The following is a 13,424-nucleotide window of genomic DNA, read 5'->3' as shown; positions in this document are numbered from 1 at the left end:
GGAAAAAGAGCAAGACATGAGAAATAACTGCAAGAGTTGACTGTGGGAGGAGAGTTAGTAGACGCATGTTGGTGCAGTGATGTTGCTCTTTTACTGCTGATCCTTCTCTTGCTTCACATGTGCTACTGTTATTGAGTGAGTTTTCTGGCGGAGCATTGCTTTTCAAAAATGGATAAATCAAAATGGGAGTTTGATATTATTTGAAATTATTGTGAAAGTCTTCCTACAAATAGACTATAAGTAAAATGTAAATTTTGTTCTCATGCTCAGATGACGTAACAAGGATGAAACATTATCTTGCTGAAACAAAGAAATATGTTATTCCTTGTAGTAGTGTTCCAGATGAGGTAAAGGAAGTATTTCTGAAGCTGTTGAAAAGTCAAGAAAAAAAAGAAATGCTTGTGCGGATGTCACAAGAGAAGTAGCAAAAGGAAGAATGATCTTCGGAAAATGACAATCTTTAGATTTTTTAATGTTTATGAATCTTGCTGTTCATGATACAAAATTCAAAATATAGGCTATCAGGTACATAATTTGCATCTCAATTCAACTATGCTAAGAAATGAACATAAATTAAACTCCAGTGAAAATTATGTTTTATATTTTTTGAATTCTCCTTGTCTACAATGTCATTCTTCTTTCTATTGGTAGTTTCAGTTTCATGTTTTACTTTTAGTTACCTCTTAAATAGGAATTTGAGTTTGATTTTAAATAATAATCTAATAATCAAATAATGTGGGTTTAATTAGGAAATGAAACCAACTTTCATTCATTTAATATTAAGAAAGATCAAACCTTTAGCTCTTTGGATAGTAAGCTGCTTTACCTTCATCTAAACACCTTCATCATGCTTTAGAAGCCATGTCAGTTAGTCTGCTGAACAAGGCCAAGCTCATATGGAAGCTTCAGTTAGGGAAAATGGAATAATGTTGATATGCAATTACACATCTAAATTTTTTTAAATGAAACTTTTTTCATTAATCATTTATGAATTGCAGTTTAATTTCATTACTATGCAGTTTTTTTTTTTTCTTTCTAACAAGCTATGGCGACACCTCTTTAATTATTGAAGACATTTTTTTAATTCTGACCTTCAGCTAGAAAAGCCCACCAATTCTTCATGTTAGTCCTTTGCCCATGCTTCTCATCCTTTGTGATATCAGGAACAAGGTTGGTGATTCTAACCCCCATTTAGAATAGTTTGTTGTCACTTACAGAGTCGTCACGCTAAATGGATGAGAAATGCAATAATAGTAACTAAGCAAGTAGGATCTCCATTCATTCTCTTCTTCGTAATTACATTTTATAAAATCGCTATTCATCTGATTAACAACCTACAGGGAACAAGTTCATGAATCTGCAAGTATTTAAGCAGCTCTAATTCTCAAGGGACCATATGAAAGTTAAGACACTTTAGGGTTCTTACTAACTGAACTGAAGATAGAAAGAAGAGAAAGAAAATGAAGAGGATGAAGGTTTTGAATTTGACAGCTATGGCCATGACATTTCTCTCAATTGTGGCAAAGATGATGAGTCAGACTTTGCCAACACCGTTTCTTCATCCACTTTGTTTATCCCAATTAGCATTAGCAAACTATGCTTGTGCAATGCTGCCTCTCACCGCAGCACCGCCATCGCTGCCACCACCTTCCCCTGGTCACGGAGGTAATCAGCAGTCCACTCTTCAAGAAGAAGACTGTTGCCGGTGGGCTAAGGAAATTGACAACCAATGTGTTTGTGAAGCCCTGGTTCTATTGCCACCCTTCCTTACTAAACCTTCGCATCAGTACGCAATTAGCATCGGACAATCCTGTAACGTCACTTACTCCTGCGGTGACCCAATATAATTTTTATGCCACACAAATTTTACCAGTGGACAAGAATCAAATCTTCTCTTCCTTTTGCATCGTGTGTTACAAACAAAGTCTACTGCTACTTCTGTTTTAGGCCTTTCTAATAAAGATAGATATATCACTAAGATACAAGGCTATTGGACATTACATCTATTGCTATGTCTTTAACTAAAACTTACCAATCAGTAAAGACACTTTTATTTTACATTCCGAACAGCAATAATAATGCGACCGATATTAACCCTTCCAAACAGTGGAAAGGACAGAATGAAACAGAAGAAGCCACCACCCTTTTGAATTCTTTGAATGAACCCAAACGGTTAGTGTAAATTTAGGTAGTGCTTTCAACCAAAGTTTGAGGCTTTTTTTGGATAGATCATTGTTTAAACAACTTTGGTTGGAGCAGGCATTGGCAGAGAGTGACAGAGACAACGTGGAGTGCTTACAAAATTATACTTATATGACAGTGTTCATAGCTAGGTAGTTACATCCTAAATTGGGTGTTCACTTTGATCCATTACGAGTGGACACTTTCCTCTTTTGCACTCTTCTGATTGATAACAAAAAGGTAAAACAAAAAGTATGAGTAACATCCCACCTTGGTTGAATCGAAGCGAAGTAGGTGCAAAGGTGAAAACTAAAATAAACATCGTAAACATCTAAGGTACATGAATGTCTTACGTATAAATAATGCAAGGGAATTCAAGGTTCTGACGGTTGATTAAACAGTAAGGGCATTCGGGATATAGCTTACGTGGTACTCATTGAATGATAACACCTATCTATGTGAAAAAAAAAACAATGTAAATTGCTTTAACACTTGCATAGTTTTGATGTTTTAAGATAAATGCAGTAATGTTGCTAAATATATTTTATAATTTAGAAATTTAAAGCATTTTATTGTATGCTAAAGTACAATATATTTTTTAATAAAACATTTTTATACAAAATTGGGTGTTACAAATATTTTAATTTTAAAATTATTTATGTGGAGGAATGTTGGTAAATGTTTTAGGGTATATTTTTTAAGTGTAATACACATAATTTTAGTTTTGCATTTGATTTAAGCACAAGTAATTATTATAACATTTATTACTTTTTGGCGTAAAATATTTTTATTAGAGATATAATCATCGTCTGCAATATCTATTTCTCTGCACATCATGTATTACATTTCAATCTTTCTTTCTACAATCTTTATACAGCATGAGTGTATTTAGTTTTAAGGTAAAGTCTTTAAAATATAATTATATATATAAGATAAAGTAGTATTATTGAAGAACGTCAAAATTACTTCTTTAAGAAAGAAAATAAGCAAATGATAGTTTTTTTTTTTCATTGTCAAGAATGATTTCATTTTATTTCACAATAATAAATTTAAGAGATAGTGTTTCAAGCAAAAGAATAATTATTGAGTACAAATTAATAGATTTAAGGCCCACTATTTCTCAGACTAAAGTTAGGTCATGATATTTAAGATGATAAAAATAACTTAAATTGTAAGATATTTGGAGTAGCGGAAGAATCAAATTATCTACAAATATTTCTTTTTTTTTCATTTTTCATTTGTTTTTCAATTTAATGATAAAAAATGAGTTGCATACTTTCTTTAGAACAATTAAAACAAAGCAAAACGAATGGCGTGAATAAAAAGTATGTGATTATATATTGAGAAAGAGAGAAATAGATGTCTAAAATCTCTAAAGTCTTAAATCTGAGTATAAGAATTTCGACTTTAGCCTTTTCTTTATTCTATAGACATTTTTTTTTTAATTCAAGACATCTCTTTATTGCAACTAATTTTCTGTGATACTACAATTTGTTCTCAACAAATATTCTTATACACACTCATAAGTCTAATTACTCGTTTAAGGAATAAAAATGTCCATCCATCATATCACACAATATAGAGAAGAAGCATATATAAGGTGATTTACAGATGCATAACACCAATGATATATATATAAGAATACATATTGTTAAAATATTATATATCGGAGTTAAAAATAAGAATAATTTCCGGTATATAAATATGTATAAATCTTATTTTATAAATCAATTATGGTAGCACATCATTAAATATGTCATATCATATAAAGAAAAAATTATGATATATAAATAAATTAAATTAGACTTAAAAATTCCTTTTAAAAATATTATTAACATAAAAGAATAAGTAGCAACACTGTATCATTCAATTTTTATTTGCATAACATAACAAATGTTTGGAGTGACAGTGGGGACTACTGTTTTGACCAAAAGCTGAGCTATTTGAGAATCCAACCCAACAGTGAAACAAAAGGCAATAGCTTGGAGGAACAACATAAAGCTATTTATTCATTCAATATTGTTTCAAAAGATAAACTATACCTTTTTTTTTTCTTGGAATAAGAAAATCATATCACAGTCCTTTTGTTCCTTTAGAATAATGATGCTAAATTTCGAACCAAAAACCGAGGCTTAATTTTTTTACTTTTTACTTTAGTTTCAATATATATTTTTTTTGGGCTTAATTAGACTTTTCGTCCTCTACTTTATATGCGAGGTTCATTTTGGTCCTCTTTTTTTTTCGGGGTTCAATTTAGTCCCCCAATTTGTTAAAACAGTTTAAAATGGTCCCTCCCGTTAGTTTGAGTTAAACGGCGTCAGAATAGTGCCATTGTGTCTGTTTGGAACAGGGACGTGGCAAGTTCTGAGTACCTTGTCATCAATGTGGTGTAATGAGGTGGCAAAGAAGGTTATTTATGGAGATAGAAGTCATTTGCCCTAATTTAGTTGTCTTCTTCGTCGTGCTGAATTTCAGCTTCATTTGGCATGCATTTGCCCTAATTGCGAGTGATGTCGAGGGGCCATTCTTCTTCATCTTGCTCCTGTAACTCGTGGGGTACGCAAAATCCAAGGGTATCTAATCATGGTGGTGGTGTTTTGTCTCACGGAGGAGCGCCCATATGCAACTGTGGAGAAGTTGCCGTGTTACGAACAGCTCGAACTACTAAAAATGGTGGAAAGCAATTTTGGGGTTGTCCTAATTACAAGGTTAGATCCATCACCCTTTTTCTGTGATTCGATGATCAATAATTGTTTGCAACTAACATGAAGGTTGTTTTGTGTTGTGGATGTTGTCAATAACAGAGGGGAAGTGAAGCTTTCATTGGTTGTAATTACTTTAAATGGTGTTCGGAAGATGCTGCTGATGAAAGGGATAACACTATTATAAGGCAAAGAAGGAAGATATTTATTCTGGAAAAAGAACTTAAGGGATCCAGAATGTGTGTTAATGTTTTACTAGGGATAGTGGGTTTATTAGTTGTAGTGAACATCATTGTGTTGTCACGATTGATGAAAAGTGTGTGATTAAATCTGTATTCGGTGGTGTTGAAATCTGTATTGGGTGTATCAGTTTGTGTATTGGGGGTATCAGTTTGTGTTTTTCTTTTTACTGTGTTGAAATATGTAATTGGAAAGCTCAATTGTTGTATGACTTAGTTAATTAATGAAATCTGAGTTTCGTATCGTACTTACAAGCATTACAAACATTCAATAACGACAATGCAATAACGACAATTTTTCAATCATAAGCCAATATTATAGAAACACATCATTGTACTTGTTGTTACAGCACAAAAGACATCCAATAGTGTTTTGGATTTTTGAACTTACAAAACATACTTGACTTAGAAATCTAAAAGCTGCATAATATTCTTGACTTAGAAATCTAAAAGCTGCATAATACATCAAAGCTCCAAAACAAATCGTGCAGCATTAAAAAAAAAGCATAAGTGATCCTCATGGCTTCCACACACGTCCTCTCCTATGCTGCAGTTTCTGCCTTGTATTGGGTATGGTTGGACGAGGAATTGGAAGGTGGCATGGGTGTGGCTGCTGTGATGAGTGTGGTGGCTGCTGTGATGACTCAGTAGGTTGAGTTGATGGTGTTGGTGGTGGCTGCTGTGATGACTGAGTTGGTTCAGTCATAGGTGTTGGTGGTGGCTGTTGTGATGACTGAGTTGGTTGAGTCATAGGTGTTGGTGGTGGTGGCTGAGTTGGTGGTGTTGGTTCAGTTGGTGGTGTTGGCTGACTTCCTGCTGCTGTTGCAGTTGGTGGTGCTGTTTCAGTTGATGGTGTTGGCTGAGTTGATGGTGTTGGCTGAGTTGGTGGTGCTGGTTCAGGTTGTTGGGGACAGCTTTTTCAATTATGACCAACTTCTTTGCATATGCTACATTTTTTAGTCATTCCATGTTTTGTAATCTGCTTCCCATTCTTGTTCATCTCCCAAGCTTCAAGTCTTCTTTTCTTTTTGGGTCTTCCAGGTAGAATGCGCTTAGGAGGGGGCAATACATCTGGAAATTCTGTTTCAGTCCACATTTGCTGCCCATTACAAGGGTATATGATGGAATTGTAGGTCTCTTCATAGGTTGAGATTCTGAACCAATGAGGGATAAAATCTTCTTCACTTAAGTTCAAAAATTTAATTGCAGCCACTGCATGACAGCAAGGTATCCCTGTTAGACTCCACTTCCTGCAGGTGCAGTGCTTGCTGTCTATGTTGACCACAAATTTCTCCCCAGTAAATGATTTGTGCCTAACCTCAAAAATCTGATTTGCTGACCAGCTGTGTATGACAATTCAATACAGGTTTAAATCAGAAATGAGGCAATGATGGCTAAATCAAAATGAGTGTGCAACAAATTAAATGTACCTGGGAATCCAATTCGTGGAATTTTTTGTTTCAATGTCCAATCTTGTCTTGATTCTTGGACATATTGAGTTTTTGAATGTTTTTGCCTTTGATCGATTCTCAGCCCATCTTTGCATCATATAAAGACGTATTTCCTCCATCATGGACACTATTGGCTTGCTCCTTGCTTGTACAATTACGCTGTTGAATGCCTCGCTCATGTTATTGACGAGTGTGTCACACAAAGGTCTGGGGATGAACCTTGACTTTGACCAATACCTGTAGAAGTGCCACACAAAAATCATTAATGGTTCACAATTAGTTTCAACATAGTTGAGTATAGTTACCTAGGGGGTATTCCTAACAGATGTTTGAAAGCATCGTTGTTAACTTCTTTCATCCTCTTCATGACTTTCTCCCATTGTTGTGGATATGTGCTGTGAGCTGCTTCCCACATTAAAGCTTTCAGATTCTTCCCCGGGAATTTCTTCCTGAAGTTTGCATATAAATGCCTCATGCAGAACCTTTGGTCAGCCCCAGGCAAAAGAGATTGAATGGCTGGTAACAAACCCTGCATCATACAATTAAATCAATTAAGACATACCACCAATTATATCAGCAGTAAACGCACATAACAAATTATAGTATCCATACCTTTTGCTGGTCTGACATGAATGTATAGGCTGCACAGATATCTGGTCCCCCAAGATCATCAATTAACAACTCCAAAAACCATGTCCATGTGTCCTTATTTTCCACTTCAACGACGGCACAAGCAATTGGTAGCATTTGGTCATTGGCATCCCTTCCAACAGCAGTAAGAAGTTCACCCCCATACTTATGTTTCAGAAAACATCCATCTAAACCAATGAAAGGGCGACATGAAATCATACTATCTTTACAGGCCTTTAAACACATGTAGAACCTGCTGAAATATTTTTCGCCTTCATTTCCTTCCACTTTGACCTTTGCTGTAGAACCAGGATTAGAACGAAGAATCTCATGTGCATAATCATAGATTCTACTAAACTGTTCTACAAATGACCCATCAACTTGCTCAACAGCTAGTGTTTTTGCTCTACGAGCCATGGACTTTGTCACAGCAATATTCCACTTCCTAGTAACTTTATTGCGAATATCAATGGCCCTCAAACTTGGGTTGTCTCTTAATGTGTTTTCCAACCTACCACTTAACCACTTAGCATTAAGCATTTTCACATTGAATTCTCTGCTGCACTTGTGCTTGTCATTAATTCTCCTTAACTGCCATATGTGTGTTTCAGCCATATAAGCACAATATGCAAACCAAGAACACTTCCCTTTCCCACCCAAACATATCACTCTACATCTACGTTTATCATTTTTTTGAAGTTTAAGCCTTCTTCCAGATTGAACTCCATATGTCCTTATTGCCTCTATAAATGCCTCTTTATCTGGAAAATATGTTCCAACTTCCCACTGGTATTGGGCCATACTTTTGGGCATTTTAAAGGTCCCAAAGTTTGCCTTACATTGGGTGCGACTTGCCAATGAGTCATCACTGCTTGGATCATCGCTGTACATTTCATCTGATTCCCACCCATCATCAGATAACCCCCTATCTCGCATATCAACATGGTCACTGCAATCAAATTCTAAATCATCATCCTCACTATCTTCTTCCCCATTTCCTTCCCATAAATTGTCCTCATAATGTACACTAACATCAACTAGATCAGATCCAGTTTCATCTTCATCACCTTCAGCTTCATCACCTTCATCTACTCCATCACCTCCAGCTTCATCACCTTCTGCACCAACTCCAGTTTCGTTATTTACACCTACTCCATCACCTCCAGCTTCATCACCTTCTGCACAAACTCCAGTTTCCTTATCTACACCTACTCCATCACCTCCAGCTTCATCACCTTCTGCACCAACTCCAGTTTCCTTATCTACTCCATCACCTCCACCTTCATCACCTTCAACTTCTGCATCAACTCCCGTTTCCTTATCTACACCTAGTCCATCAGCTCCAGTTTCATCAGCTTCAACTACTACATCAGCTCCAGTTTCCTCAAATTCAGTTTGTGGCTCCACCCTAATGTTATGGTGACTATCTGCGTCATCTTCCAATTCATATTCCATATCCTGTTGCATTTCAGCTTCATGGACAACATTATTATCCTGCATAGGATTAATGTGATCTCCATCGCCACAACCACTGTGCCCATCCACCTCAGCCTGGACCTCAACATTTGTAGTTCCTATTTCTGCAACCACCTCTTCAGGAAAGTATTCCAAAAAATTGTCCACAACCTCAGCTTCACAAATTGAGTGATTAACATACATATGAACCTGCCCATTCCTTCTAGCAATTCTAACCATTTGCATTGCACCCATGTCATCAGTCAAAATTTTCAAGTTGTTCTCCAATACCTCTGAGCTACTAACATTATACCACAAATCTTTAATGTTTACATAACCCATTTCCCTAAGTATTCCCATTATTTCAAAAAAGCTCCACCTATCTGGGTCACACGCCAACGTGGACGTTAACCCATTACTATAACTCCACCTACCTTCATTCCTTTCAAAGTATCCCCCATGGTGGACCACCACCTCAAATCTATCGTCACACATCCCAAACCTATAAAAAATACATATTCCAAGTTACTCGACGCACAACCAATGCCCACATATACAATACATATTACATCCCATACCCCAAAAAAGTGAAAACGGGACCACAACCCACTAACCACAAACAAACGGGACCACCACAAACCAACGGGACCACAAGTCACACACCATTACAAACACACACAGACAGAATACTATATAAGTAAAACAGGACATTCAATTCATAAAAAACCAGAAAACTTACCTTCGATTTCGTCCCACTACGAACACAGCGACGAAACTTTGTCGCACCGAAGGAGACCGCAAACCCTAATATGGCTTCTTCAATTTACCACTGATCCGCAAATTGTTCCTCGCATCCAGATTTCTTCAATACTAATCCCCAAATTCTTCCTCGCATCCAGATTTCTTTCCTCTTCGCACTAGATTTTCGCCTCTTCCACGAACCCTAAAATCGCGTCTTCAATTTACCACTGTGTTTAATTTCTCTTTCTGAACAGTCCACATAAGCTGATGTTCCTACGTGACACGTCATGTAAAATTGCCACAGTATCACATCAAATCACTCTGCCGTTAATTTTTTTAACGCTGTTAACACACAGGACTGAATTGAACCTCATACACAAACTAAGGGACTAAATTGAACCCCGAAAAAAAAAGAGGATCAAAATGAACCTCGCATATAAAGTAGAGGACGAAAAGTCTAATTAAGCCATTTTTTTTGCTTGTAATTACATAGAGGGTTCACTTCATCTTGAAAATGTTGCTCCAATTTTAGTAATTTAATTGAACAATAAATGTTTAAAAGTAAAAAATAAAATTTATGAGTGAATAAAAATGGTACGGAAGGAGCGGCGATTGGTGTGATTTGAAGGACACTGAAATCCAAGATGCAAAGAAAGTGTACGGATGGGTTATGATTGGAGATAGAACACTTTTATTAGATGGAATCTATTCAAAGGTTGTGAGCACTGCACACACTATTCTTCATTTTTAACACTGCATGGTCTCCACAATCGCGTTACAAATCTCAAATTATTCCTATGCGTCGTGCTTATCAAAGTTAAGGACGGTCCAATCCTTTTTTTCTCACTATTTTTCTGTAAGAGATCTCAATACCAAGCGACGAAAGATTAAGATTGTGTTTGTTCGATTGAAAATATATTTGATTAAGTCGTAAAATTTGGAAGCTTTATTAATTTCAAGAAAGAAAAAAACATGGGTAAAAGGCAGAATTTACAAAAAGGAAATTAATCTTGTTTTAAGGACCATGACATGTTTGAAAAACACCATAGGAAAAAGTGTTAATTAATAGTCTGTTATTATAGTTTTTGAACTATCACATTATTATTACGATAACACTTTTTCTATTACTTCATTATCTTATCTCACGAGCTTAATCAACACAATTTGAAATATATTTATTAGTTAAAATATTTGTTCATGTGAAAATCGGTTTCGAGTTTTGTATTTTTATTATATGAACATTTAGCATTCCGTTGGCGCGTCAAGCAAAATAAGTGTAGAAAGGAAACAAAAGTGATTAATTTGTATATGAATTAGTAGCAGAGAATTTAGTTTCATAAAACTCTTTATACGCACAGTGATTACAGGTGTTTTTTTTTTTTTCCAAACTGCAGAAAAGAACAAAATCTTGACTGAATAAAACCGCATCTAGAAAACTAGCACGTTGCCGCAGCCATAACATTCTCCGAAGGTGAAGGTGGCAACAGTGTAAGTCCAGAAACAACGTTAACATTGTTTTTGGAGTTACAGAGAAAGCGCGCAACGACCATAGCACTCGGTTCCGCCACCATTTTCTTCCACGCCTCGTTGGCTTCTTCCCCGCGCCTCCGAAACACGGGCGTGGCGTCCAAGCGATGAATCTCCCATCTCTTAACGTTCCTCAGCCTGTGAATCTTCCCCAACTGTTTCACGGCAAGTTTCCACGTGTTCAATTTTATTTCCTTAATCGCATCTTCCAACAACCTCTGTTTGGTTTCCTCGTCCACAACCTGCTCCCTCCGAAAGTACTCGTCGAATTCAGGAACCCCAATGGCTCTTCTAATCCCTCTGGAGTAATCGCCGTCGGGACTGTAAAAAGGTCGCAGCTCGTCAACCATTCCGTTACGGAACATGTGGTCAACCCGTTCCGCCACGTAGGATTGAAGCACGGGCATTGCGACGTCAACCCAGAGGCAGAGAAAATCGTAGCGCGACCGGAACTTGTAATCGTCGTCGTCGATCAAGGCCTCGAGATAGGAGTTGGAGCCGCCAACGATGATTGGAAGCTTCTGGGCTGTGGTGATGGCGTCAATGGCCGATGATGAGGTGTCAATGAAATCAGAGGGTGTGAAGTCTATGTCGGGGTTTATTGTTCCTAGTAAGTGGTGGTGCACCCCACGTTGCTCCTCCTTTGGGATTTTGTTTGTGACTATGTCGAGACCTTGGTACACTTGAATTTTGTCGGAGTTTATGATTTCTGATGGAAAACATGTGGCTAGGTCAATCGACAGCCTTGACTTCCCTGCCCCAGTGGCTCCCATTACAACCACTACTTTCTCTTTCTCAATTTGTCTCACGTTCAGTTTTTTCCCACTGCAGGGAATGTTTACCATGGGTTGTCTTAATCTGCACATGAACATTGAGATGGTCATCGTGACTTACCAAGATCAACCAACTTATGAAGAAAGAACAAGACAAGATGTGTTTGATTGTACAAGGTGAATGAAAAATGTTTTTTTTTTTTTTTTTTTCAAATTAAGGCTACAGAAGAAGTGAAGTAGTAGTAGTAGTAGTGAGTTGAGAATGAAAGAGGGTGTGGAGTATTTATAGGTTAGACAAAATGGGAAGATGTGAAAAGTGTCTCTCTCTGTGCTTCTCTGTTGATGAATATAAAGTGGAACAGGAATTATTGATTGTCAACTTGGTGTCGTCAAATATTCTGCTAATATTTATATTAACTTGATGCCTTATAGAAATGTTAATGGTCCACCGAAGGCTCAACGAAGCTCTTCAAAGTCATCTTGTTTCTGCTAAACCAATGGGCACGGTAGGTTCTGTTCTTAGTGGGTTATTATATGGCAAGGAGCGTCAAATTGCATAAAGAATATCTCTATGATAAGGTCTTTCTTATTATTCCCTATTTTTTGTTTTTCTCAATTTTGTCTATATATGTATCTGGGTCTTTTCTGCTAAGAGCTAGCTACCCTTTAGTGGTTCCACTCATCTTCTCTCACATCATAGGGTAAACATTATTCTCTCACTTTACAATAAAGACAAAATCTTTTAGTTTCCACCCATATTTCATGTCACAATACACCATAACATTAAAACAAACTTCTCTTTTATAAATCAGGTTCTCGCTTCCACATATATTTTAATTGGGGGCATTTGGATTAGTATATATATATTTTCAAGAAATCACTACTTTTTAAGAGACTATTTCATGGTACGTATGAAACTAAAGATATTAGTACTAAAATGAAATTTTATGTAGGAGTTATACAAGTATCGATTTCACTAACTTTGACCTAACATGGATGTTCTTTAACTTGAAAATAAACAAAAGAAAAGGTTCGAGTTCATTCATTTTGGGTCGATGCGACCACCTTTCTCCATTCAAACATTCGTGTGATGAAAAGATGCATTTTAAAATGTTAATGCATAAGAATTCAACCAGAGATATGGTTACAAGGTTCAAAATGTATAAAAAATTTCAAGAGAAAAATATGTTTATTCGCTTCAACTTTATTTACTTTGTGAATATTCCTTTCTAGTTAGCACTATACAAATAACTAGCCTAACTTTACTTAGCATGATGATCACACTTGTAAATCAAATAGCACGACCACAACAAAAAATGAGTTTTGTACTCATTCATGTTGGACGGGGAGAACATTTCCCCCCTTTAAATATTTGTGTTGGAATCAATTTTCAAAATGTCATGTGGGTAAGAATATTTAACTAAAGATTACAAGATTCAAAATGTATAAAATTTTCAATGATATTTTTTTTTTTTTTGCATTATTCGCTTCAACTTTACTTCTTTTTTTTCTTTGTGAATATTCCTATTTGGCTCCTCCAGTAATTAGCCGTCGTAAAATTTGAGTATTGGATGAAAAAAGTGTAGTAACATAACGTATGTATTATTTTACGAAATCATTAGTATAGTTTCATTATAAAATTAGTTAAATATGTTTTTACTCTTTAAACTTTTATGCAAAATTGAAATTTGTCAATGTCTCAAATTTTGATATAATTTAATTTTC

The 13,424-nt window shown here is 36.0% G+C and overlaps 2 protein-coding genes across 2 annotated transcripts; one reads left to right on the top strand and one right to left on the bottom strand.

Annotated features, from left to right (window-relative positions):
• Positions 1–1,493: 1,493 nt before the first annotated feature.
• On the top strand, positions 1,494–1,847 carry LOC146884745 (uncharacterized). Its single transcript, XM_085676011.1, has one exon. The coding sequence runs from the start codon at positions 1,494–1,496 to the stop codon at positions 1,845–1,847; it is 354 nt and encodes a 117-aa protein (XP_085532137.1).
• Positions 1,848–10,712: 8,865 nt separating this feature from the next.
• IPT3 (isopentenyltransferase 3) lies at positions 10,713–12,016 on the bottom strand. Its single transcript, XM_028082057.2, has one exon. The coding sequence runs from the start codon at positions 11,808–11,810 to the stop codon at positions 10,836–10,838; it is 975 nt and encodes a 324-aa protein (XP_027937858.1). The 5' UTR covers positions 11,811–12,016; the 3' UTR covers positions 10,713–10,835.
• Positions 12,017–13,424: the final 1,408 nt, after the last annotated feature.

The sequence above is a fragment of the Vigna unguiculata genome, chromosome 7 (genome assembly GCF_037176805.1).
Source record: "Vigna unguiculata cultivar grain cowpea cultivar isolate G323 ecotype 2 chromosome 7, ASM3717680v1, whole genome shotgun sequence".
Lineage (NCBI taxonomy): Eukaryota > Viridiplantae > Streptophyta > Magnoliopsida > Fabales > Fabaceae > Vigna > Vigna unguiculata.
This window is presented reverse-complemented; position numbering and strand designations above follow the sequence as displayed.